Below are 27960 nucleotides of genomic sequence, written 5' to 3'. Positions count from 1 at the left end.
TGTCCCCCCCAAACCCCAGTAAAGACTGACTCTCTTTAAAGAGCAGAATCAAGCTAACAAAGTGACATGTTAGACATCTGAAGGCACATTCAGAGGCATACATACATGGACAGCATCTGCAATCACAATTAAACTACTATTGATATAAAAGTATTGATATTCAAAGGCAGCCAGCATTTAAACCATTAGAAAAGCAACAAATTAAACACCTGACATTGCTAGAATATACAAATTCCTGTCGTAACATTCAGGCCCTGTTGGCAGTCAAGTGTCAATACTACACAAGTGAAGCTCAATACTCCAGTAAGATTTTCAAATGGCCATCATCAGTGAAGGATTGCATGTTGATCAGAAGTGCCAGTGTCAATATGATTCTCTACAAGGTCTGTAATCAGATTTTGTAAACTCAGTCGCAGATTTTAAGAAAGGCTGTGCACACTCCATGGCAAAATGGACAAACTCTGCTACAAGGCAGAGTCTTAATTTAAGATTAAATCATAATAGAAAAAATATATTTAAATTTAATACTGATTTTGGAACTATATTAATTTGAGATGTCCATTAATTTGTTTTATACTTGGTGTAGACTTCAGAAAGCATCAAGAATTTGCTGTTTAAATTCTCTCTTGACAGCTTCACTTTTATACACAAATAGTAGAAACTTACTTTTACCTAAGATTAATTGCAAAATCTATAGAAACTAATTTATCACATAACACAAACTCACTCCAAATTTTATTTTACGTATTCTTAAATAGTTTATATAAAAAGAGTAAGACAAAACAGCACAAAATCCTCTTTCTACAGCTTACTACTTTGTTAGCAGAATCAAAAACATAAATCTGTCTATTAAATATAAACGCAATTTGATCATTTTAAGAGAATTAACTCCACAAGCACCTCACTAGCCTTTAAAAGGCTAGAAAAGAGCACAGTACTGTAATAATCTCTTCTTTGTCCTGTGTCTACACAGCAATTCAGATTCCCCACAATAATTCGCCTGAATATGAAAAACATATCTAATTTGGAGTTTTGGATGACTACTACTCAGATTAACACTTAAGATAATAAAAAACACTATTGATTGTATAGAAGGTATCTTGTATTTAAAAGCAAATGAGTAGTAGAGAACTCCTAAAGTAGTTTTAGATGACTGTCACTATTTAAAGCATCTACTATGACGGCCTCCCCAGTAATTACACTAGGAAGTGACTACACTATGGTTAATCAGCAGTTACTCATCCACATGTGGCAGTCTCAAACTATGTCTTCAATCCTATTATGATCGCTATGAAAACAAATCAGATATTAAATATTTGTAATGTCACTTAACATCTGTGATAATTTTCTTCAAGGGGGAAGAAATCAACTTGCAAGAATAAAAAAAAATCAAAACAGAAGTGAAACATGGAAATCCTGACAGAGCTAAAAGGCGAATTATTATTGTGGCAGTTTCAAAGGCTACTTGCAAAATACAAGCAGCTTTTTAGCATAGTTTGCTACTTGTAAAATTTTAAAGAAACAACGTTCACAAACTTTGCACTTGGACAAACTGTTTCAGCTCAACAAATCTTTATTTTAAAGTACTTTAATCATGCACAAGAACTGTATAATGTCAGCCTAAGTCATAACAGAATTTGTAGATTCAGTAATGTATTTTTAGGTCAAATTACTAAACAAGGTATTTACGTGCTAAGAGCATGTAAAAAACTGCAGCATCTACCAAAAAGATTTAGGTCATAGCTTTATGACCAGTGGTACTTGTATGCCTCTTTGGACAACTTTGCAAGCAACTATCAACTACCACTCTGATGCTAAACTGCCTATTTTAGATATAACTAAGAGATGAGGGGAGTATAAACAAGCTACAATTTTTCATGCCTGAATTACTAAGAGTCGCAAGGTTATTTTCTCATTTTTTTCCTATTACCTATTTTTTTCATTTCTCTCCTGTTTTTCACCTTTGCAGAAAGTCTGTGTTACCTGTTTCCTCCATCTTCTGCCTTTTTTTTTTCCATCTCATATATTTCCTGTAAAAGGAGAGCTTGCTCCCTTCTTCTTAATGTATTTCCCATGCATCTCTTAACAGTGTTCAGGTTATGTTTCTCCTTGCTTTTGTCCTTAGCATTTGTTGTGCACCTTTATCGTCTCCTAAGCTGCTATACAAAAAACTGAATGGGGAAGGAACACTCACTCACAGAATGTGACCAAATCCTGAAAGGACATCTTCACATCCAATATCCACTAGTTTCACTAGGGAATTTGAAGACTCTGCCTCTTATTCCTGTATACTCCTTATTGGTAGGAAGTCTTCAAGTCAAATCTGAATATGACTTAAAATTTTAGTGTGCACATATTTTAGTGTCTTTTTCACTTTGTCCACAGTATAAGTGATATACTTATATACATCAAACATCTGAACTCTGGTTCAGATGTGGCAAAAACATTTGGAAATATACAAAATATCTTAAGAATTTATTCGCTTTGTCTTTTTAGCATGGTAATTTTACATTTAAAAAAATCACACCTTTGTAAGATAAGCATTCCATTTTGTCTTTTAAGTATTTAAGTTCTAACCAAGAAAAATGAAGAATTAATTTCAGTTCAAATCTAAAATATTTTTCTTTTCTTTCCCTGGAAAGATTCAGATTCAAAATCTCCTCCTCCTTTCAAAAGGCAATGTAAGGGATTTATTTTCATGTTCTGCATTAGGAATTGACAACATTATCACTATTTGCACATCAATTACAGAAATTATCAATGGCAATTAATTATATGTTCTAAGTAGTCTAATGTTGCAAACTAATTAGGAGTTAATTTAAATACTCTTCATCTAGCAAGATTTTTCTTTTCTTCCGGTACATACTAACAAAGAAGCCTGACTGTATAAGTGAGAATGGGAAAGGAAAAATCAAGTTGGAGGAGCTAGCATATACGCTTATGACTACTAAAACCAGAAACAGTTAAGCATCAGTAAATTGCACTGCCAAAACTCAGAGGCCTGAGGAAGTAACCTATCAATTTTTCACTGGCAAATGGGGAAGTGAAACAAGTACCTTTAACAAGAATGCATAATATTAATTAATAAAGTATCTTTTCCATTATCCTTCTACTTCTTTCCCACAATTCACTTCCTCAATTCAAGTAGGCCAAAAGAGACCCAAATCTCTCCTGCCTCTTTGCCTACTAGTAAAATGAAAGTAGTATAATTCCAAATTCAAAGAAGGCATTATCTCTGGCCTTAAAAACAGCACCCCTTTGTTTCCATTTCTTTGAATTTGTGCAGCCAGTGGGAAGAGAATCTACATTCTTGATGAGTACGGAGAGACAGGCAGTTAAAGCAACTGGAGAAAGCTAATTCTTTCTATATCTTGTCTTCTACTACATTCCTGCCCGATCCTGGCATCCTTCACGTTTTTGCCCTATAAAGCTTTCAGGTATACTGAAACAGATGCATATACTGCAGCTTCCTGACTGTTCTTCTCCATCAGGAAATAGTTTGTTACACAGTATACCACAATGTATGTATGTATACTACTTCGTATACCACTAAAATATGTCAAGCAACTCAAAAGTATCAAAATGTAATTTAGACTTAATAGGAAGAATTGCAACATGAAAGAAAATTTTGAATTTAGGAAGAGAACTAAGTTAAATAAAATACTTGTTCTTGGAGTGGCTGGTTCACGTTTTATATTCTGATTTCAGAAATAGGTCAGCTGGTTTTCAAATACCAAACTGCATCAAAACATATTTTTTCCCCTTTTAACTATAACTACATGCTTTGACTTCTGAGAATCATGTTGTAATACTACTCCACATTAGCTATAAATAAAACTTACAAAAAAAAAAAAGTTTACCAAAGTTTTCCAAAGGCCTAATATTTGCTGGAAGAATTGTCCCTGCCACTGTAGTAGAAGTAATAAGAAAGGTCTCAGCTTCAGCTCCGTAAGACATTAAAGGAATTCTGGAAAATAAAATCATTAACATTAGTTGTTTTAGTTGTTTGTAGGAAGTTTTAGAAACAATGCACAAAACCATTACACAAGCATGACACTTCCTGCTCCATTACAGTTGAAGAGACAGTCAAAGCCAATAGAGAATAAAAGTCTCCTTCTTTCAAGCTTACATTAAGGCCTAATCTACTTAAACAGTTTGAAGAAAGTATGCTATGTCGAAGGAACATATATTTGGCTTTCTTCAAAGTCAAACTGAACTGTAACAAGCAGCCTACTCCAAATCAGTAGGCTATACCTACTGGAAATAAAATCCTGAACACTGATCTAGCACTTCAGTGGAAGAACTGCCTTTTCTGCAGAAAGAATGAGAAACAGTCTACAGGTCACATTAATTTAGTCACTTTTTTTTTTTTTTTTCTTTTTAAGCACACTAAATATGTGTTGATTCAGACTCCCACACCAGAAGAACAAACCTGGTGGAAAAAAGAATTTTTAAGTTACCACTAAATTGGAATGGAACTTCCCGTAAAGAAAAACATCTGTAAAAAACAAACCCACTCGTTATTTAAATCCTACATGCCATTTTAAATTTTAATTAAAAATCTCCTTTACTTACTCTATTTTCTTTAGTCTGCTTTATGCCAGAGGTATGTAATGAAATTAATATCACTGACTGAAACATTTTTTTTTTTTTACATGTTTTTATGCTTTTGTCTTATATTCACGAAAACACACTCAGAATACTTTTTAACACTCATCTGCTCTCTGACAAAAAAAATAATTTTATGTTCTGTTTTATTTGATAAAATTCCTCTTACAGAAGAGAGTCAAAACCAACCCATGAAGGAAGTGTGGGTAAAAGGGAATCAGAATCAATCTTCAAGTAATGCAAATATAGTCTGATTCTAATGATAGAAATAATTTAAAAAACACATTTACAGTACCTTCTAAGTAACAGAAAATACATTTAAGCTCTCATTTCTGTGAAAAAGTGTCAAAGATGCATAAGTAGATGGAGTTGCTATGCTCATCATAAGTATCAAAAAAGCACAATATACAGAAACTATTTACATAAAAATAGCATGCAGCAAATACAAAAGATTAGCAACTTACACACAAACATAGTTTAGTTTTACGATCAAATGATATTCTACCTGAAAAGCAATTTGAATTTAATCAAATTCCAAACTTGAAGTAATACATTATAATCCATTGCACTATGAATACAAAACTTGTACCTTTCAACTCTAGCAAGCGCAGATGAACATGACAATTCCAGTTCTTGTCTCTTCTGCCTGATCACTGCATTGACTTCTGTGAATTCTGTACTAAAATACAAATTTCATGCCATTTAGAATAACCTTGTCTGATTTTGTATTTCAATAACTTCTTCCATCAGTTACTAATTTTTACATCTTACAACTTTCAACAGTTACCATGAAAGTATACAGGTATATGGTTTAGAGGGAAAAGTAAATATAAGAGAAGTCCCAAATAAACTTCTAGTCAGAGTGAATGCAAAACAGCAGATGAAATGTGTCTTCTGGGGGGGAGGGGGGGGTGTTAAAAGATGAAAAAACTTTGTATCCCTGACAAATTAATACTGTCGTGTGCATGGCAAAAAGGATTTTTCATTTATAGACTGTTGAAAACACATAGATTATTTTTTTCTGAGTCTGTATTATCCAAATTACATTATTCCAGACCATTCTTTGTCTGTTCTTTTTCTTCTACCTTCTCAATCATAAATATTTGCCATGCTCCATCTTAGGTATTAGGTTCATTAAGCAAAATTACTTCATGTACATTTAAAGTGCTCCTTTTGGAGTCATGGAACAACAGGAACACTTGCTTCTGCTACAGAACAGGAGGTTTACTGTTAACAATTTTACTAACTGCTGTTGTAATACCAGGACTAGCACTTTCCTATTCAAGGCCTCAATTTTGCAAGGACTTTAAATATCAGCTAAATTCCTATTAAATCGATGAGATTAAAAGCACATGCTTAAGTATTTGAACCTGAACACACAACAGATATTGATACAAATATTGAAGAGATATTGAGATGTTGATTTAACTGTACCAATTTTCAAGTGTTTATCTTTTAAATTCTGGTTTACCATGACAAAAAAAGCAGTTGAACTTCAAAATATTTCAAGGCAGTAATACGCAGATAGAAGCAGAAGGAACTATAGTATCTACAATACAGTAACTCATCACTTCATATTGCATGCTGGTATAAACTAACCAGTCATTCCTACAGCTAAGAAAGGATTCTTCATTGCTACCACCGGCCGGAAGTGTACTATAGAAATTAGTCCTGAAGCACTCGTTCCAGCAGGTCTTTCTTCTGGGCTACAATTCGAAACATCCAAAATGAAATAATTAGCATTTAGCACATAAAGATGCATTGAAATTTAATGTCAGCTAGGCTTTAGCTCACAGAATGTTGGCACCATAGTAGCCCCATAGTTTTATACTGAGATTTGCCATTACATCAAACAAGTTTGCTCTATTCAGTCTAAATTTTCAACACCTGCTCTTTGTAGATAAACATTTTTTTTTAATAGTCTTTCAAAAGCAAAGATCTTTAATGCTTCATAAAGAAATTACACATAAATAAGCCCAATCTTCACTATTTCAGAATTCCCATTTCTGCTACCTAATGAACCACAGTAAGTACAATGCTAGCACATTCAGACAGACCCCTTCAGAGCAATTCATTGCATGTTTGGTTTCAAACTAACAAGAAAACCTGATATAAGAGCTGGGATTCTTCTTTGCCTTCAGGTAGAATTAGAAAATCCAAGGTTGACTGGTGTGTCTGTTTACTGCACCCTCACACAAAGAGACAATACTCAGAAGCAGCTTCACATTTCAACAGATACCACTTTCTATTTCAGTTGCTAACAATGTCTAACAAAAACATTGTATGCTAGTGCATCGCCTTTTCATTGTATTCAGAAAACAGCTCGACTCTGTTGATATTGCTGTGCTCTGGGCTGCCTGCAATAGAAAAAAATCTGAACAATAACCCTCCAGACGCTGCTTCCAGACTATGAAACTGACACAGTTATCTACAGTGACCTGTTTTTGCCACTTGTATCATATCACCTAAAGGGCTAATGTCAACCTGAATTTGCCTGAAACGTTCCTGTTCGCTCCCTACCAGTTGTATTTTAAGATGGAAACTTACAGGGTCTTTCAGCAAATATTTACTCTGAAGAAAAATAAGCTTTGTAATAAGACATATGTAAATGTGCACTCAAGTGTCTAGTCATTTTCTACAAGCTCTATCAAACCTCAAGCTTTGGCACAGAGAACTGGTGAGACAGGGCCATGCCTTATTTCATCACTGTAAATAATAAAGTTCATCCTAAAATGCTGTTTTCAGAAATGCTTTATTTTAAAGACATCCTGAATTTGAACATTAGTATTTCCATCAAAAAAGGATACCCAAGTGTCCTGTAAATACCTTTATGAAGTGGCTATTAGTAAATCAGTGCTTTCTTTCAAATTTTGAACATATATTGTATAATTGAGCTCTGTACCTCCTCCCAAAGGTTTGTGGTATTTATCTCTACTTTTTTATGTACGTTTTCTGTAACAGGTCCTGTTTGAGATATTGATGCTATTCACCTGTATAATAAATCACTGAAAACAAGATATGAAAGTTTTCATCAATCTTGAAGCTAAATGAGTGCTCGATCTACCACTCAGCCCTATCTTTCCAGTTCAAAACCTCTTGAAATCAATAAAAGCTTTACTTTAGCTTTACATGGTGACAGAAACAAAATTTCTAAATATCTGACTTAGAAGAGGAAGGCTAGAGTTAAAGGTAGCCCTGAGAATTATGGTGTATAAGCACCAAATAAACATGACCACTCAGGCCACCAGCTACTGAAAGTCACCTGACAATGTATGTGGCCATAATATTACATGAAACAAGGCAGCAGGCAAAATAAGAACTTGAACACAGACTTCCCTCCTGTTCAAACTTAGGTAAGAGAAAATACTGGACAGCAACATTTACACTTCAAAATGAAATCAATTACTTACAACTATTTCATGCAAATATATTTACAGGTATAACTATATACAGGTAATACAGGTATAATTTTCCTGTGATCAGGAAATCATTGATCACCAGCTCATGTCACAGAGACCTGAAATATTTCTGAAAGGAGGGAAAACAAATCAAACAACAGAGCCTTTATAGCTCTTTACTTGTTGTAAGTGGAATTTATATTACAGGTTAAAATTTATGAACAAAACAAGAAGCCTGGGAATGCAAACATTCCTAAAGTAATCTCCCGTTAAAAGCCACCTTGGCGTAAATTAGAATGTCCATGGCTTATCAGACAAATAATATTAACCAAATTACATGGTTAATTACATCTAAGCATTTTCATAAAATGAATGAAAACCTTCATATCCTTTATCTAATGATACTTAGGTTAACAGCTTGCAGCTGATCCCACCTTCAGTTGATGAAGGAAGATGAAAAGAGGTTACAGAGTCTTAGGTAACAATCTAATCTAAATGAAAATACATACCACTACAAAAACATCTGGGAGAGAACCTTATATAACCTAGCACTATATTCTATGAGCTTCCTTCAAGACAAAACAAGACAAACTAAAAAGGTTTGGATCATACTAGAATTAACAAATAGAAAAAAAAAAAACTAACTAAAAATAAGCAGAAAGGTAGTTTAAAAAAATGCTTATGAGAAAAATGTTTACAAACGTCTCATCATCAGAACCAACCTTGTTTATCTTCACAGACAAAGCTTTCCTGTTTCGTTTGTCATACAAAATATTACCTGTGAGAAATAAGAAGCAAAATTTTTGATCCTAGCTTTAATATATTAGTTCTTAATTGCTTGTCAAAATCATTAATGAAATGAGATGGTAATTAAAATGTATCTGAAGTTTATTTACAATGTGTTTACACAAATTCAGTAAAATTAAAATATATGCACCTTCACAATAGCTTTTTATAACATCAACCATTTTTTAACCTCTTCAGATACTTGCTTAACTTCAGGAGTTATGAACACACTTAGAACACAATACCCCCCCCCATCAACCCTCTCAAACTGTTCCCCCCAAAATACTGCCAAGTGCTTCTTCTTCCTGAACCATCAGCAAAATCTTCTGTTTCTTTGCTTATCATTAGCTGTGCATTAACTATCTGTCACAGAAAATGATTCACGCTGAAACCAAATCCAATTCACTTGTGACTGAAGTTGAAGAGGTAGTCTTGCCAGTAAAATGAGTATAGCAATGCCAAATATTGAAACTTTATTCTCTTAATCTCCAAGCTTCTATTCTTTGGCATTTGGTTTACAAATGCAAATGTAAACAATAATACAAAACATTAGCCCATCAAGAAAAGTACTTCTAGAGTTCCCTAATAAAAAGCAGCTTTTCCAGCAAATGGAGAAAAAATAATGACTTACTGTATTTTTTCTTCACAACTTTGCTCAATTTTGCTGTTAAAGGCCCTCTGTTTGGACATAGAGCTCTTCTGTGAGATTAACAAAAGATATTTCAAAAGCAGCAACATTTATGGGCATACCTAAATTATGAGTATATACACCCAAACAAAAACAGTTCCTGTTTCAAGGAAGTTTTACCGTTTTACTTTACGCTCATAAACCAACATTCTGACTGCTATTAAAGCCTGAACTTGTATCCAGTATATCATCTTCCATGACTTAAATGCCTCGAAAAGCTTTAGGATGAAAAGAATCTATGTACACAACAAAAGTTAATTTCCTGTATTAAACCTGAATGCTTAATTTTGCTTTATTTCATGGCAACTTGTGACATGTGTCACAAACTGCTTACATAAACATTAAAAGAATACTGAAGTTAATGGTGATTCAGAGAGTTGCAAAGATCAATCTTATTTATTTTCTAATAATAGCCAAAAAAATGGTAATTTACTTCCAAGTTATCTTTTCTGTAGTGAAGGGTGATTCAAATTTAACCTCAAGGACACTGCATACATCATATACACAATTAAATGCTGGCTTAAGGTTATCACTATTAGTAAAATTTATCTGTGTAATCCTAAACTATTTTATACAGTACAAATGTGACAAAATCTTTCAAAACATGAATGGCATTTCCATACTTCCATCTCAAACTCACTAGACTGAAAGCCGTAGTTGACTACAGCTGTTTTATACTAAAACTTGGAATACCACCATGGTTTATTGTAACATGCAAGAAAAAAAAGCAGTTGTCCCTTTAGATAATTGAAGACTGGTATTACTAAACCATGTCCTAGCCACAAACGTATTAATAAAAATTAGTATGAAATTTGTCAGATGTGCTTGATAAAAATGCTACTTCCAGGTCTGAATGCAATAAATATGTTGCTCCTTACTTCTTGTTTGCCAGAATATTTGTTGGAAATAAATAGATCAGTAAACTTTATTAAAAAAATCCAGGCTATAACATTTATAAGATTTTACTTAACTTTTTGGATATTCCAAATTAGAATGTTTTACATTAAGCGTGCTACCAACCTCAGGAAACTTCTCATCTTTGTATGGCTATACTTTTCCTTATTGCAGGCACAGTTTTCCTCTTCTTTCTTCCTTTGCTGTTGTTTTACCTGAACCTGAATTGAAAAATAAAGTTGATCCAGTCTAGAATCTCAATAAACATGGGCTTTTACTACATTCAAAGTCTTTTAAGGTCTACAGAAAAATAAGCTCAAGCAGAAGGACTTGAAACTCTCAAATCATAGATTCGTTAATTTCTCAATGCACAGATTTCATAAAAAAAAACAAAACAAAAACAGAACACACCTTGATACCTATATTGACTGTGCCAGAGATGCACATTAATTCCACAACTCCAAAACTCCCTGAGCATTCAGCCTGCCATGGCAAGTATCTCAAAGCTATGCATTTTCTTTGATAGTCTGGTAACTGAAAAATTTTAAACTAAGTTGGTTGACCTGAATACCTGAAGGTCAGCTTTGGAAAATGCTGAACTTACATTCAATTTCAAATGCTTCCTCATCATTAAAACAACAACAACAAACAAAAACAAACAAACAAAAAAACAACAACAATTATCCTCTAAAAATAATGTAAGTTACGGATTTCATATAACATTCCCCCTCCAATTTTAAAAATTCTGAGAACATACAACAATCTTTATTACACACTATGAAGTTGCTTTAGTAATTACACTTTCATTAGACATTTTTTATTTCCTTATTCTAGAATCTTGACTTTATATGCAATTTCTGAAGCTATTAGCGCTGTAATTATGAATTCAGTGGCTATCACAGTGGATAAGCTGTCTGTGTGCTGATATTGCCCCTGTGCCAATGTTTCTCTATCCCTACAGCCCCTTTTGACATCAGGACCCTTGTTCTTTGTCTACTTTTTATAGTGTACTTCTGTAAACAAAGAACCCTTCAAACTAAGTTTTGATACGGCCTTGAAACTTCCAAATTAAAACCTTAATTTATCTGGTTTCAGCTGCTTCTGTGATTCTTTAGAGCACAATATACTATTTTTGGTTTTCCCTGAGAAGGAAATATCTGTGGCTGCCAGTCTGGTTGCTCTGCAGCTGACTACCTGGGGCTTCTTGTTCTGGAAGAACGAGAAATGGCTAGAGGGAGCCAGTTTGCTAAACACAGCAAAATTCAAAGCCAGCAGCTTAGGAATTACTTATAACCACAACTTTGCCACAGAGTCCCAGAGCTGAGCAGAGAAATATTAGCATTTTTCTATACATATTTTCAAGATCATCTATCATAATTAAGTTTTATTTTCCTAATCAATAACCTGCTCTCCACAGCAGTGTTATTCAGAAGAACTGAAAGATGAAAAGATTCAGAAATTTACATTCACCAAGGCTTAGCATTAATTGTTTTCTCTTGTTTTAACTAGTTTTTCTTCTATGAATTGAAGACTATGGATGTACAAGATTACATAGTAATTAATCCAGCAATTACTTAAAAAATCTAGTTTAAAAAAAAAAATACTTTGAGACCAATTACTAAACTTCTATTCCTGGATATATCAGGAATGCTCAAAGATAGGAGCAATAGCAACATTATTATTCCTGTATCACTATTACTTCTTGGCACTGATATTATTATACTGTAACTTTTATACAATATTGCATACGTTCTGTTTGAAAAAAACAATTAAGAATAATTCCTAGCTTCAAATATATAATACAAACGTTAAAGCTACTATTATTTTATTAGGAAACCTTATTAAACACAGACATATTAGTAAAATCTTGCAGCATATTTTCTTGAATAGCATATAAGTCTAAAACTTACCTTTATCTGATCTTCTAACGCATTAAGCCTACATACTGCTTGAAATGGTCTGCGATCAATAGGACACGAAGCCTGTGTCTGAAAAATGATTTTTCCTATTACAAAATTTATAGTAAACTGTGAAAAACCTCAATTTTCTGCACTTTCATTCAATATTATAGTGCCTTACAGAAATACAGAAGTTCACAACTTGTTCACATTAAGAACATATTTGCACAAACTACCCATACAATCCAGTACTTTGCTTCATATAATAGATTTCTCCTTATGGGAAAATTCAAAAGGAAACAAGAATGTAATTGAGAATTGCATTAAAAAAAATCATTTAACATGAAGGTTACATGAAATATTTTACATGAAGGCTTGTTTTTTTAATCCCTGTTAAGTAGTTCTGGTTTTATATCAATACACAAACATTTATTTCTTAACGTCAAACAAACAAAACAGTAGCACACAGTATCAAAAAAAAAAAAGAACAGTTCCTTGGCATAGGTGAGGTCAGATGCCATATGAGCGGTTTCACTTCTCCATTTTAGAGTTCTGACAACCGTGGTGGAACTCACTGGCTCATCTCAACGTCTCAGCTACTAACCTTTTAAATTCACCAATGTCTTTTTTGAAAGAAATCAAACATGGGACTCCCTACAAGTCAGTACTGCTTTAATCCCTGCTCCAACTTCTCAATCTTCCTTCCTCTCTGCCACCAATGTATTGTTTTCACAGTTCTCTGCTACCTACTAGCAGGTAAAAGAAAAGTCTTTCCATATTTAACCTTTGACTACACTGCAGCTCTTCCAGTATCAACCCAAAAGCATCAACACAGCCAGTTTCCAAATACAGCCAAAATTCCCAATGCACTGCTTTTCTGTTGTGTGTTGCCAGAAAACATTCTGGCATTTTTGCTGTATGCAGCTTCAACAAATAATTACGTTTTTTCTGCTTACCAGCTTCTCCCTCAAGCCTAACAAACAGAAGTGTAAACTGACATTCTATTATTAACAAGTAATAGCATTGGCAGCAACATAATACCAAAAAAACACAAACAAACCAACAACCCACCCACCAACCAACCACCCAAAAACCCACAAGAAGGGAGGCAAAACAGCAGAAAGAACCCAAGCTAAACCCAGAGTTCCCTCCCACCCCCTTCCTTTTAAAAAATCACAGAACTGCGCAGATCAACAGCCAACACAGTAACACCTTCCCTTCTCTGACACATCTATTTGAATATATACACCTCTCATCTTTGCAGTCAGCAGAGCGAAAAACCTCCCACGTTTAAGACAGTGGAAGTTGTACAAAGCACTTTGCAACAGAACAGAATCGAAGGTCATCTTACCCTACAGTCTGATGGAAATACAGATTTACCCCCCCCTTTTTTTTTTTTTTTTTTTTTTAATATATCTAGCCACCCAAATGCCCACTCATTTAAGCTGCACTACATCAGAATACACAAACAGAGAAAAATAAAACATTAACAACCACAAAAAAAGGAAGCTTCAAGTGAAGCTCTTATCCAGGAGGATGATGGCATCAGCTTTCAGAAAACTCCACAGGGAACTAGATGCTAGTTTTTGCTGCTATACAATTACTTATTCATTTTAATTCCATAAATGTCTGTTGGTCCCGTCCCCCCCTTCACTTCAATGGTTCAGTTTAGAAGTCTTTTAAAAAAAAAAAATAAAAAAACACACAATAGACACACAAAAACACGACACCAAAACCCCACACCCAGCTTCTAATTCACTCACTGAACAAGAACCAGTATATGAAGCGTATTATTGCTGCACTTAAGAAAACTATCTGGGAATTAGGATTTTTATTCATGCAAGCAGGATGTAGTGTTAGAATTGCATGAACAGCTATGAAAAATTTGTATATGAACTCTGCCCTAAAATTCAATGATGAACTTAATTCTTGTTTTTTCATTAGGAATTTTTTTTTTGTTGATTCTGTTCCCTTCTCAGTTTTTAAAGAGTGCCCAACCTTCTCATTCATCTACTCAGTCCCCAAACCTTCAGCCTTCAGTTGAAATCAGAAGCTTCAGGAACAAGAACCAGAGCACAGCTGTACTGATTTATAAACCAAGAACAGCAGGACTTGCATGAACAAGTTGTTGAACGATAAAGGTAGAGGCATTACCTCTCCTTTTGAAACTGTAGTATTTTACCTCAACTAAAAGCTTAGCCCTAGTGGAGGATTTTTGTTTGTTCCCTGAGGTGTCATGGCCTGCGTTAAAATAAGCCTGTTGGGCAATTAAGCCAGTTCCCTAGAGGCTCAGATTATTTAGACAGCTGTTGTCCTACAGTCAACACACAGCTACCCTACAGCAACGTAGAAAGGTGTTGTTCAACTGCCGTATTTGATGCTATGAAATGCACTGCAACTGCTGAACCAGCTGCAAACTTCCAGGTAAGTACTTTGATTTGCAGATACATCAAACTGTCAAAGACAGGAGGAAGCATAATTTACCTAGTAATTCTCACTCCCATTTCAGGATTTAGCTTTACTGAAAGCTAAGCTTTTCCAAGACAATCTGTTTCTACATTAAATTTACACATGAATATTATGCTCCCAAATTTAAATCCAGTTTTTATTCATAGCAGTGACACATCATAGAATACTAAGTGTTACTAACAGCAATTCAAGTGACAAGCATTTGACTTCGTTAGGACAATATTCACATTGACATGTCCAGTTCATCTGAAAAAGCATTTAACAATTACATACAGTTATACATGGCAAGAAGAGGGGAAAACAATCCAGGAGAATCAAAAGCTACACCTAGGTTAAGGTATGTGTCTACTCCTACTAAGTTACTTTCCATACCTCAAGCATTATCCCTTAGTTTGTAACAAATCTCAGGAGAAATTCTAGTAAAGACAGGGCAGTCTCATGTGCATCCCTGCCCCATGACCTCTGCCATAGTACAATTGCTGGGGACCCTTGAGGACAGCTAGAGGTTATTTTGTCTATACTATACTACATCTAAACGTTAAAGTAGAAATGGAAGAAAATTCCCCTGCCTCTTTTCCCAACTGGGAGACTGAATTTGGAAGGAGTGGGAGTAAAAAAAGCTGTCTACAATTCTACAATAAAGACACATGAAGTGTGGTGGCCTTCTACTCATCTCTTTCATCTTTTTCGAGGAGATGGTTCAGTAATCAAAGAAGGTGTGTTCTTTCATTCAAGGTAAATGAACAGGTTCTCTCTGCTGAAGCTTTATCCGGAAAACACTGTAAGTAATACTGAATGTACACTGTCCTTTTGGGAAAAAGGTTATTTAAAACAAGAAAAAGTTCACACAGCAGCTATCACTTTTATTGTGCGTAAGAGGGCATGCATTTGTCACAGCCTGACAAGAATTACAGCTCCATACAGTATCTTCATTTAACATAGCTATCTAAAAATCAGAACAAAATCCAGAACATCAGATCATTTAATATAACGATCACAATCATTAGAACTCTGCGGCTGATATTCAAGTTGTTTTTCTTTTCTTCTCAATACCACCTTTCTTGGAGGGTAAGTACATGGAATCGCTATTTTTAGGTCTATTTGAAATAAAATAATAAAACCAAAACAAACCCACGAGATAAACACTAAGTTTTTGTAGTTGTGCTTGACAAAAGCTATTTCTAACAAAAGAAGCTGGTTTATTTTTTCTAGAAATAAAATAGCTGGATAATAAAGATAGAGAGCACATGAGAACAGATTTTAGACTCAATATGTAATCAACAAACTAATTAGTTAGAATTTGAACAACTGTTTCCTCTCTACCTACAACATTCAGGTTAGGTAGCTTTCACTTCTTATCCAAAATAGCCATCTGTTGCTTCTATATCTCATAAAGCATTGGCATGTTCTATTGAAATTGTGTCTGTCTTTAGGAAAGGATGAAATAATTTATTACCGGTAAGGATTTGTGAAATTATGCTAAAGGAAGCTACTGTGTGTCACTGTACTTCTCTTAATACCATCTTGTTGGGAAAACTTGGACCCAAGCTCAAAAACATTCACACCGAGTTTTACTCCCTAACACAGATTTGTAAGCTGTTGCATGAATGCACTTCACTTGATAAATATGGCACAGAACATGTAATTTGAGAAAATGTATCTAAACTCTAGGTTTTCTAAAAGACTTTGATTAAAACAGTTCTCCTGTGCAGCAGTTCTCAGATGCATTGCCTGTGTATGCAATACCTTCATCAAGAAGACTTTTTTTTGTATTTCAGTTTTTAAGTTCAGGGTTTCTTTGAACACCTTGCATACTTCGTTCATGAATGTAACCCTAATTCAGCCTGCAGTGCTTTGTATTGCAGCAGATCGCTGTGGAACTTGTTGCAACATAAGCTACTTCCTTCCTCTATCCTTTAGGACAAAAGAAAAGCAGATCAAAAAGAATAATACAAGTTAAGAATTCCAGTTACCATACCAAACTCCGTACCCACAGAGAAAATATACATGCACAGTCAATGATCCAAACTTTACTCTAGCACAAAGGTAATGACTGCTGTAAGATCAGAACATCTACTAGAAACGTAACGCAAGGCAGCTCTTTGTGCCAGTTGCTTAGTTTTATTAAGTCAGTCCCTGGTACTACACAGGGCCTGCCTGAATGTGCCTCAATGCTTCGGAGAATTTACAGTAAAACATACTCCCCTTCCAAATCCTCCCAGTGAGGAAAAATGAATGAGGGAGGCCAAGTACAAAGATTAAGAGAGACATGTTTAGCAGGGAAGGGTCATTAAAATCAAAGTTATTGTGCAAGAGATGTTGATGAAACAGACAGTGTGCTCAATCTTTTCTTCAGCACTCTTCCTCTTGTGATGGTTCATAAGAGGAAATACTGGAAGAACAAAGACAGAGTTCTCTGGTGTATTTATTGGCGCTCAAAAACAGAAGGGAAGTTAAGAAGTTAAAATGCCTGCAGCACAGAAGAATAAGTGTTTTATCTCCTCTAACTTAAGATTGTCATTTTTGACGACAAAATAGTTTTCCTCTAACGCGTACAGACAAGACATTTGCTGCTGGAGCAGCTGCCTTAGCTGAGGTTTTTAGGCTACTCTTCGTATCTGTTTCTCATAAAAAAAGTCAACCTCTTAAGCTTTACTTAAATGCTTTCAGACCTGCTTATAACAAGCTAGAACAGGTGTGCCTCCCAGTTCAAACATGAAATACAAGCTTACCATGTATAGTTTTGACCTGTTACATGAGAAACACATGTAACTACTTCCCTTGATACAACACTGCAGTACTGAAGGTGTTTGAAGACTCCAGAGCAGTTTTTACACCCAGCAATGGCCAAAGCTCCCTCTTCATTCTGCCCACATAGCAATGTTATGCACGTGTTCCTTATATTGAAGGTAGCCCTTCTGCTTGCCTTCAGCACTCTCACTGAAGGCTGTGCCGAACAGCCTGAGCTCCAGATTTAGACAAATGTTCCTCACCATTTGTGATCTTCTAACACCCCTTCCTGAAATACAAAGTCTCAAGCATGGAAGGCCACATTATGAAGTTACACGATGTCAGTTTACAGAGGCGGATGGGTGACAGGTAGCACAGGATGAATCCCATTCATGCTGATCTCACTGAAACCATTCCCTGTCCTTTCACCTGCCCAGGAGTTCTTGGGAGAGCACAGGTTAGCATGGCCAAAGGCACACAAGATGACAGTCTAATACCACAGGAGAGCTTAATAGTACAGGCAACAGGAACCTACTGCACAGCAATACTCTCAGGTGCCACAATTAACTACAGTAAACATAGCTATGGAGGACAGAACAGTTCAGGCAACATTTTAAAACAAGAAAGTTCATTTGAAGACTAGCTTCTTAGTGGGGATTTTAATCTTCCCTTCATTTCTTCTTTAGAAAGTGGACACCTTTTCTCAAAAGGAATGAAAATACAGCACTAACTCAACTGTAATGCTACTAAAATCAGCAGACACTCACTTAAAAGCCACACATGTATATCTTTTTACAAAAGATCTTCAGAGTGCTGTTGCTGCTGGTTGCATCAAGAAAACCTGTGGGTACAGGACACTTCCCTGTAATAGTAATACTGGAAGTCTTCCATTGCTAGAGAAGGGAGCAAAACGGCAAACACATTTACCATCTACCTAAACTACCCAGGTTTTAATTAGGACATACACAGTTACACATAAGAGCCATAAAGTCTCAGAAAACCAGTGATTTTGCACAAGTTAAAAACAGCGATTTAAATAAATGGTTGATCCTGTTATATTTTGAATTGTGGATGCAACATGGGATAGAAAAAATGCCCAACTTGAACACAGATTGCTGGCAAAGCCTTTGAGTATATGAAGCACAACTGTAGTTATGCAACACAGCTCATCATGGAATGTAAACACTAAGCAAAATCTTTAAAAATAAAACATCGAGACTCTTATCCTCTGTTTTAATATACTCCGACACCTACAGAAACAGGAAACTGTTTTAAAAACCAGTTTATTTATACCCAAGAAAGAATGCTTGAACAACAACACTTACTTACTAAATACTAACAGTGGACACAAAAAATACATGGCACTAGCGTGCTTTATATGGCCATGTGTTTGTAATGTTTCTATCAGTCCAAGCTGTAAAACCTCATCTGTTTCTCAGAGCTGAAACCTCTTAACGACTTAGACAGCTTTCAGAACAATAAAAAAATAATTAAACTATGAGATTAGGCAATAGTTTCATGCACTGAGCAGGTCCAGCCATAGAGCATCCTCTAAAAGATGGGTGGTTTTACCCATCAGATCTCACTAATGGAAAGAAGCAGTATAAGTCTTAAGTAGCTTTAAAAACAACCCCCCATTATTTTTTATATTTAGTTCACTTGTAAACTCTTAAGAGCAGGATTTATTTTATTCTATTTGTATAGTGTTTCATGCCAAAATAAATTTGACACGACAAAAATTTTCCTGTCAAAAGAGTTTGCAAGTGAATGATATGAAAAAGTTTTCCTTTCTTCTTTGGGCTTAAAAGCATCTGTTAGACAATGTGAACAAGCTTAAATCCAGCAGCAAAGCCTTCAGTCTACTGTACTGCTTCACTTCCCTGTGCACGTTACTGTTTATTGCCTTTCAGCTGCCATAATAACAATCAGCTAAGCAAGTTAGGATAAAGTCGAGGATGAGAATTTCTCATTCACTGCTAAATAAAAGCATCATAATCATTTGCAGAACAGAAAATCTGGCAATAGGCAATTTAGTTAATTATCTGTTTTGTAAATATAAATTAAGTTTCATCTGATAGCTTTTATCACTGTCTGAAGATTTTATGTGGGCTTCAGAGAAACGATTTTTCTTACTGCGTATCTTCAGTAATAAAAGAACACAAAAATCAAGGTTAAAAACAAAAAAGTACATAAGTGTATTGTATATGTACATACGCACACACAAGTGATAGCAACCTCCTCAAGGAAATACTGAAACCAAAATAACAACTTCAGAAGAAACTTATAAAGAAACCACGTAGCAATCTCTCCTATTGATTCTATAATAAATAACCTATTCAAGTGCACAGAAGCAGGACAAAAACCAGCACCTCATTAGAGCAAGCGTTGCGTCCCCCACCACAATATAGCATAAAGTAATTCTAATTTGGTGTTTTATATTGATAATTGAAACTGCTACAGGAAAGTTAAAGATCCTAAAGACTTGATGCAATGACTACAGGACGTGTGAAGAGAGGTTAAACAGAACAACAAATAATAATTAGTTCAACAAGTCATTCTCCTTTAAAGCTCTAGCACTATCTACAAAGGTATCACTATTATGGGATACATGTTAATAATTATAATTAAAAAACCCAAGGTTTTATCAGGCTTGCTTTGTAAACTAACATGAAAACCAATTGGTCTCAGTCCTAAGAGTTCACAGGTGAGAAACAGCATAGAGGGTAAGTAAGATTAAGTTAATGGTACTGCAGTATTATGACATGTCCGTAATACTGTCTGATCTTCTGAGCAGCCATCACAGTTTTTTAATGATCCCTAAACATTAGTAGCCATTAAAGAGGCAGGATGGTTGGTGAAAGAAAACACAAAGTACTTCATTACACTAAGGAGAAGGTTTCTCATGATCTACATATAAAAGTGCTTCAATAACCAGTTTATATCAAGTCAGAATGTGCACCCTATTTTCTTATGCTTAGTAAAAGAAAAACACACTTTGGTTCTCGGTCTTACCTCAGCCCATTTAAGAATACAAGTCATGCAGAAGGTATGACTGCAGCTCTCAGGAACACCGATCTCCTGTTCTAGAAGGCCGTTCAGACAGATGGGGCACGTGCTACCGTCATACAATGAGGTAGAACAGGAACAGCTTTCTTCCTTTTCTTCACCTGGTATTATGAACATTGACACTTAGAATTTCTGACAGTTTTTGAAACAAAGTCCTTGTAGATTTGAATGATAAGGCAATAAAATATATTTTTCTGTAGTTAGAAGCATATTAATCAAGTTTTCAGGTCCAATACAGTCAAGATGCCAGAGGAATAGTTCCAAGCATATACTTCAGGTGAAAAATACTGTGCAACGTATTCCATAGAACATTGTCTCACGATTCGCTGTTTAAGGAAATCTAGCTCCAGTGTTATTGGTGTCTATTAGCTCTAGTGTTAAATATGGAAGCATCACGTAGTATTTCCTACTGCCCATGGAGTCATTTACTCATTGCTCTTCTGAAATCATAATTCCACTCTCTCCATGCAGTAATTAGCCCAGCATATCCTATACTCATTATCTTCACATATACGTAGTCTACTTTTATTCTAGTTTTCCAGTCTCAGAACTATTTTAATCTGACCATGCTCAAATTATTTACCTAATCAAGTACATTTAACAAAATTGGGAGCATTTTTGCATAATGAAAACAGATCCCAATTTAAACAGAAAGAGGCGAGCTTTCCTTCAATGAATTTTACTTCAATTATTTTTCTGAATAGCAATTGCCATTTCCATTTTTGTTCTGCCAGTAGAAGTCAGCACATGAAAAACAGAATTCATGGGAAAGGATACAGGGACTCCACAGGACAAAAAAAATATTATGATGAGATAGCAGTTATGTTTACACAACTTCTTTCAAAACAAGCAGCATGCTAATTGAGAGAACAAATGTAAAATCTGACCTTTCACAGCTCAAACTTGAATAACATACTTGAACGTTTTCAGACACAGACTTTACCTTCCATGCCTTCATGCTTCTGACCCTCTGTGTCTTGAATACACTGCTTTCTGTTCCTCATCTTCTTACAAAATAAGGTCTGGAAAACATAGAAAGAGTTTACACAGTTCATTTATATTGCGACTTGAAGATAAAACTGACCACTACGGACTTAATGAGTGCTCTCCAGCACTCTCCATTTCATTGTATCTTTGTAGAGTAGAAACACCTGACATTAGGAGTCAGATACGGATCTTTTACAGTCTGTTTGCAATTTATGGGTATCATTAATGCTGTCTAGCAACTGATACTTGTAACTGAAAAATTGTCTTTGTTCAACAAATGCAAAGTTCTTGCAGTGTTTTAAGACCACCAACAGTGCTTTAACTTTTAGAAGTTAAATGCATCGCTAAGTTCCTATGCAAACCACCCCATTTAACACTGCAGTAACTAACCTCTTGTAAATTGCTCTTCACAAATGGTTGAAGCAACAAAATTAAACACACAAAAACCAGAAGAGTTGGTTGCTTTCCACTCCTAGCATCCCAGCGGTAGTGGAAACCAAAAAATGAAAGCAGCTTACGTTTGCTTGCTTCTTGCTTTTGCCGTACAATTAGAACTATTAACACCCAGGAGAGAGAATAAAGGGGAAGCTGCAATATCAAGCAAGAGAGCACTTCACCTGTGCTTGTCAGTGAAAAGCGAGCAATGAAGAGGATGTGCCTTTTAAATGTTATCCAAGGTAGTTGTACGGAGTAAGAATAGCAAGGATAGAGAATATCCTTGGGATCAACACCATACAGGTCGAAAGAACTTGGTATCATGTAATAAACAGCAAGAATATGCTCTTTGGATAGCTCACCCACAACGTGCAGAATGAAATACGTTTGGAAAAGCATCTACACCTCGGTCTGAATCTCTTGCATTTCAACCTGCTGCGGTCACACCAGAGATCCCATGAACACCTAAAGCTCCAACCCACAGCCCTAAAGAAACCAGCGCTTTTATTCTGAACTCTATAAGCTTTTTCAACTATTATTAATTGAAAGAACCAATTAAAGCTTCACAAGGGATTGAATGAATGAGAAATTACTAAGATTTACTACGTAAGCATTCAGACCCGAACCAAGCTGACTGAGGTTTCAAGCCCTTACTCTTTAATGACTTTACTAGAAAAAGTCACAAGAGCCCAGAACACCACAAGCATGCTTGTCAGCTGAACTTCCTTCTATTTCACTTAAAAACTGTATTTTTTTTCTTTACTACCTGGATTCAGGAGGGTGGGGGAGGCAGAATTTGCCTCCTAAAACTTTTCTTCTGCTCAAATCTTTATTGCTTGATCTTGGCAGTAGGAAGTGTTTCAATGATCACTTCTTTTTACTGGGAAAAGAAACTCCTGCATATACCCGTCACACAGCACCCGAGAAAGCAGGGCTCTGAGCTGTGCCCCAAACACAATTCGTTAAAGAAGTGGTCAAAACTGTGAAACTAAGTAGAAATCTTAGTGCATCAGCATTTCCATTAGAAGCTGCTTTTCAAACACACACACACACACACCACCCTCCGCGAAGGAGCACATACATCAAGTCAGCTGGGGGAAGGAAGGAAGGAAAGACCCCTGGTGGAAGGAAATTCCACCTTTTGGTAACCTAGAGCAGTTATCAACACTAATATTAATACAGGCTGTGCTGTTACAGTCAATGCCACTAAGTTGCAGACAAGCTCTGTTAACAGCCACCATTGACAAAGCCACCAATAAATAACCTTGGCAAGCTAGGCAAGGATGAGACTAAACATAAGCAGAACTGCTACAGTAAAGCTTCATGTCTTGAACACGTGAAATCTGCAAATCTGCATCAAATTAGGACAGATAAGACCATAAAAAAACCATATCTGAACTTAAAATAAGAGATCAAGGTCTTTTGTTTTCCCATCTAGACTTTTAAGTGGCTTTGGTTCCAAAAAGCTTAAATCGGGTGACAGCGTGCAGTATACATGTTTTATGCGTAAACAGAGACGATCCTTCTGTATGTAGTATGTGTTCACAAAACCTCAGCAATGCTTTCAAAAAAGCAAAAAAAAATCCATAAAAAAAATCCTCATTCCTAAGAGCCTTAGGATGTATCACGTAGACAAGAGAACTCCACATTGTGCATACATCCGCAGAAAAAAAAAAATAAAATAGAGTTTGGATGCCAAATTGTAGCTTAAGGAGAAGCAGCAGAGTTCATACTTATTATAATAGAGGTCTTAAGATAACTAAGGCAGCTCACAGAAACAGAACCTACAGAAGTTCTTTCTTTTTATTTTCCACAGAAAGAGCAACCTGTTCTTTGTTGTACTCTTTCTAGACTTTCTAGACACAAAAATCTCAGAAATTCTTGCTGTGACAGTAATTTGCAAAAAACATCCTAAGATTTTGACAGAATATCAGTAAATCCAAGATGTGCAGCGACTGCAAACATTTATGCTGTGTTGCATCATTCTTCCCACAAACCTCGTATTTAAACAGGTCCTGAGTGCCACCAACACATTTCACAGATCAGCTTTTTGCCAGTTTGACACTGTACATTTCTCACAGACACAGGAATTTAATACAAAATATTGTAGCATTAAGTATATATTAATTTATATTTATAAAGTATAACACCTCACAAAAATCCATATGGTATTTAACAAATGAATTTCAGAAAGACTATTTTCTCCACTCTTTTAAGAGGGGCATCACAACCAGTAGAGTACCAAGAGTTAATACTAAAGACCACCATTATATTTATAAAATTAAAAAAAGGAAAAGAGAACTTAGTGGTTTAAAAAGAACAGTCAGTACAGAAAATAGAGGATTTTTTTTGTCCCTAGATGTGACATTCCTTTAGATTCTTCTAAATTTAAGCAAGATTTGGAAGTATTTCTAAAATTTTTCATCACAGTTGCATGCCACATAAGAAATCTGTAGTCTTGGCTGAGGACAGACAGTGAAAGAGTCGAGATTAATTTTTATGTGAGATTCTCCCAGTCAAATTGTATGACCTTACATGAAGATCCAGTCATATCCATGACCAGTCATGTCCAATAAGGCTGATATATATATTTGAATGCCAATAGCCAGAGTACTTGCACCAAATTTCCTTTGCTTATGACAAACACATTTTTAACTTAGTTACAGCTATTCAGTTGATGTGAGATACTAGAAAATACCCCAAGACCTACATATGAAGGGTACTTAACAAGACAGAAACAAAAGCATAACAAAAAAAACAACACACACACACACAAAAAAAAAAAACAACTCTGAAGAGAAATACCTTTTAAGAATGTGTAAAGATAGGACAGCATTATAGCCAAGATGGTATTTTTCTGGTTTTCAGTGGAATTACCGTGTAATGGAAACAGCTTATTTAATCCCGCTGAATCTTATTTAATCTATTTAATTTGAGATAAAGACAAGAATACTCTGGTATATTAAAGTGAAAATAGTGAACAAGGACACTGTTACTAGTACCCCTCCTCTCCCCATTATTTTAATTGAGTTAACCACTTCAATTCCTAGGTTATTACTCATAGGAAATCCCAGTTCTTGTCTTCAAAGAAGGCAAACACCAAAGGCATTTCTCAACAGAAGCGCTTAAAGTTAATTGCTGACTTGTTACCATCAGCCTGAAGAACATGGCTTCGTGATATACTTGGACATCTCCTCAATATATTACATCTCCTCCTTCTATATCACAAAAATTAAAGTGTAACTTCACCATTTATATTAACACAGACTACTCCCGCGAACTCAACCTAAAAATACAGATGTATTTCAACACTAATTCACTGTGCATGCAGAAAAACAACTTGGTCTGTTTGAAGTTGTGCAACTGTCATGTAACTGTCCCACTGAACTAAAACCTATCACATTAAAGTCTTAATTTTAGGTAGGCACAGAAAAATCATTGGACAGAAATGCACAGCAGTGCAGCAACTGACAAATGAAATTATGTCTGCTTTTTGACTAACTACAAGACAAAAGTCTTCCCAAGAACTCTTCATGCCCAGTAAATGCAACATTTCAATATCCTCTTCCTCCAATACAGCAGTGGTCCAGACCTGTCTACACAGAAGTAGACTTGTTCATTTTAGAAAGAGGGATAAAAATTAAAAGAGTGTGCAACAAAACCCCCAGTAAGCAAATAAAAAATGATGTCCAATACTGTTTTATTCTTGTTTCCTTAAGGGACTTAAGAAACATTTGTATACAACTTTCCAACTTCGACACGTGTTGCATCTGAATTTAAAGGAGTGATTTGTTTTGACTGTTCTGTTTCTACAAAAATATTTTCTGTTATTTTACAAAGAGTATGGCATTCTACTGCTTGCATTTTTATTTCTTCACTAACTCAAAACACAATCTGTTTCGAAACGGAAACAGTCAGCCATACATTCAGTGTACAGAAATGTATTTGGTTAATAAAGCTACAGTAACACCCTTTACTCACATCGATTTTTTTTTTTGGGGGGGGCCAGCAAAAAGCAGGGCTCTATCCTGCCCTATACATTTTGTTGATCTTTAATAAACCTTGGAAGGAGGTTTAAGACTCTCCCTCTCAGCAAGCATGTTTTTAAGGAAAACAGATCTTGGATGTGTACAAAACCAAAAGAGTTTTAGTATCTAATGACAGAAGACCAAGAAACTGCACATTGAGAACCCTCATAGTTCTTTTCATTTGGAAAAAAACTTTTAAGTTGTCTGAAGAGCCTGGAAGGTTGACTTGTTTCAAGTGACAACTCAGTGATGCTGTTTGCCCTTCAATAAAGGAGGACTATACTGAGGATCTGGAAGCAGTTATCCTGGATTTGTTCTTAGTGTAAAGGAATCTTGTGGCCCAGAACACCAGAGAGAATAGAGTCAATTGGTGCACTCCAAGGAGACCTTTTAAAGGGGATCTTTACTCTTTGTGTGGTCAACTTGCACCTTGTATGCATTCCCAAATGGAATGCTAAAGAGAAAGAAAGAGACCAGTGCTAAGCTTTGGAGAATGAAAAAAACCCTTCTATTGGTGGTTTAAGCCTATTCATGTGGATCCAGTCTCCGAAAGAATCAGTGCTATTCAGCCAAGGAGACACTGCTGATTTAGAGTCTTTGCAAACCCACTGAGGATGCAATTACCCAAGAGAGTTAATCTAATCTAACAGCTTGATGCCACCAAAAGCAGACACATGCCAAAGAAATTACAAGACAAAAAAATGGGTGAGGGAAAAGGCAGAACAGGATTGCCCCTTTTGACAGCAGCAAGGTGCTGGAATAGCTAGGACTTTTTTGTCAAACTGCACGGACATGCCAGTACCTAGATTACCTGCCAACTCCACGAAAATGGAAGATAAAGCTGGAGGAACTGGTGCAATGGCTTGGATCTTGCAGCCTGACCATCAAAAGAGCCATGGGTTTCAAGGCAGATGTAAAACCTCACAGTGGACACACAGGGCAATCATTTCCTTCCTGCATCAAGTTTGTAATCACAGACTGGCTTAAGACATGCCATATGGACCTTTTAAAGTCAGGTCTAGGCAGCAGGCAGTATTCTTTACTGAAGTTTAACAAAAGAGTACCTGTAAGACACAGCTGAAACACACCAGGGCACGCCATGGCTTTTACAGGTTGCTATGTGCTGGTACAGACCAGATGGAGTTCTAGCTTCTAGACCTTCAGTCTGCTGGGCAGGATAAGCAGCTAGCCCAGCAATGCCAGAACTGCTGTTTTATGTACAACTGTCCTGACAAGTCACACTCACCTACAAGTTCCTCCATTGCTCTACATTTCCTAACAGTAACAGGAGGATACTTTTTTCATTATACATTATTCACATGCGTAGCAGAGTGTAATCATGTTATAGGCCGACTAGAAAAGTCACCATCCAAAAAGCTTCGGTACAACAGAGAACTAAGCCAGGCACGCTGCCAACTTCAAAAAAAGGGAAACATTTATATCATAAGGCTCGCGTTTTGCCATTAATACCTGCATCAACAGCATGATGCCAACTTAACAACTCCTATTTAAGAGCATTATCAAAGCTAAAAGAAACCCCAAACCCAGCAGTTTTACATACATCTAGGCTAACAGTAGAAAGAAAATTAGCATCACCAGCAGGTATCTATTAAGGAACATCCCATGTCTCCTGTACTGGGAAACTTGTGCACAGGCCAAGCACTCCTTCGTGCCAGAATCCCAGCCATGCAGCTGGCCGCCTGATCTACCAGCCTTCGTGTTCCTCCTCGCAGTTACCAGATCTCATCAGTTTGTATCTTGTGCACTGGGACAGGCTCCCCAGGGCAGTGGTCATGGCTCTGAGCCTGCTGGAGTTCCCTGAAGTATTTGGACAATGCTCTCAGACACATGGTCTGGTTTTTGAGTGGTCCTGTGTGAAGCCAAGAGTTGGACTCGATGTTCCTTGGGGGTCCCTTCCAACTCGGGATATTCTATGTTTCTAATAAAGAAAAGCAGGCAGGCTGCAGGAGAAA

The 27960-nt window shown here is 35.9% G+C and overlaps 1 protein-coding gene across 2 annotated transcripts in view; it reads right to left on the bottom strand.

Annotated features, from left to right (window-relative positions):
• SCAF11 (SR-related CTD associated factor 11) overlaps positions 1–27960 on the bottom strand; it is a 45490-nt gene that overhangs the window by 9162 nt on the left and 8368 nt on the right. For both annotated transcript variants that reach the window (XM_082755100.1, XM_082755101.1), the window contains exons 2-10: positions 21481–21559; positions 20484–20638; positions 12285–12362; positions 10501–10595; positions 9424–9491; positions 8729–8784; positions 6208–6314; positions 5198–5287; positions 3861–3967 (exon numbers count right to left, since the gene is read on the bottom strand). In XM_082755100.1, coding sequence (XP_082611226.1) covers positions 3861–3967; positions 5198–5287; positions 6208–6314; positions 8729–8784; positions 9424–9491; positions 10501–10595; positions 12285–12362; positions 20484–20638; positions 21481–21541 — 817 coding nt within the window. In that variant the 5' untranslated portion in view covers positions 21542–21559. The remainder of the gene's footprint in view (positions 1–3860; positions 3968–5197; positions 5288–6207; positions 6315–8728; positions 8785–9423; positions 9492–10500; positions 10596–12284; positions 12363–20483; positions 20639–21480; positions 21560–27960) is intronic.

Source organism: Aythya marila (assembly GCF_965140915.1).
Source record: "Aythya marila genome assembly, chromosome: 1".
Classification (NCBI taxonomy): domain Eukaryota; kingdom Metazoa; phylum Chordata; class Aves; order Anseriformes; family Anatidae; genus Aythya; species Aythya marila.
This window is presented reverse-complemented; position numbering and strand designations above follow the sequence as displayed.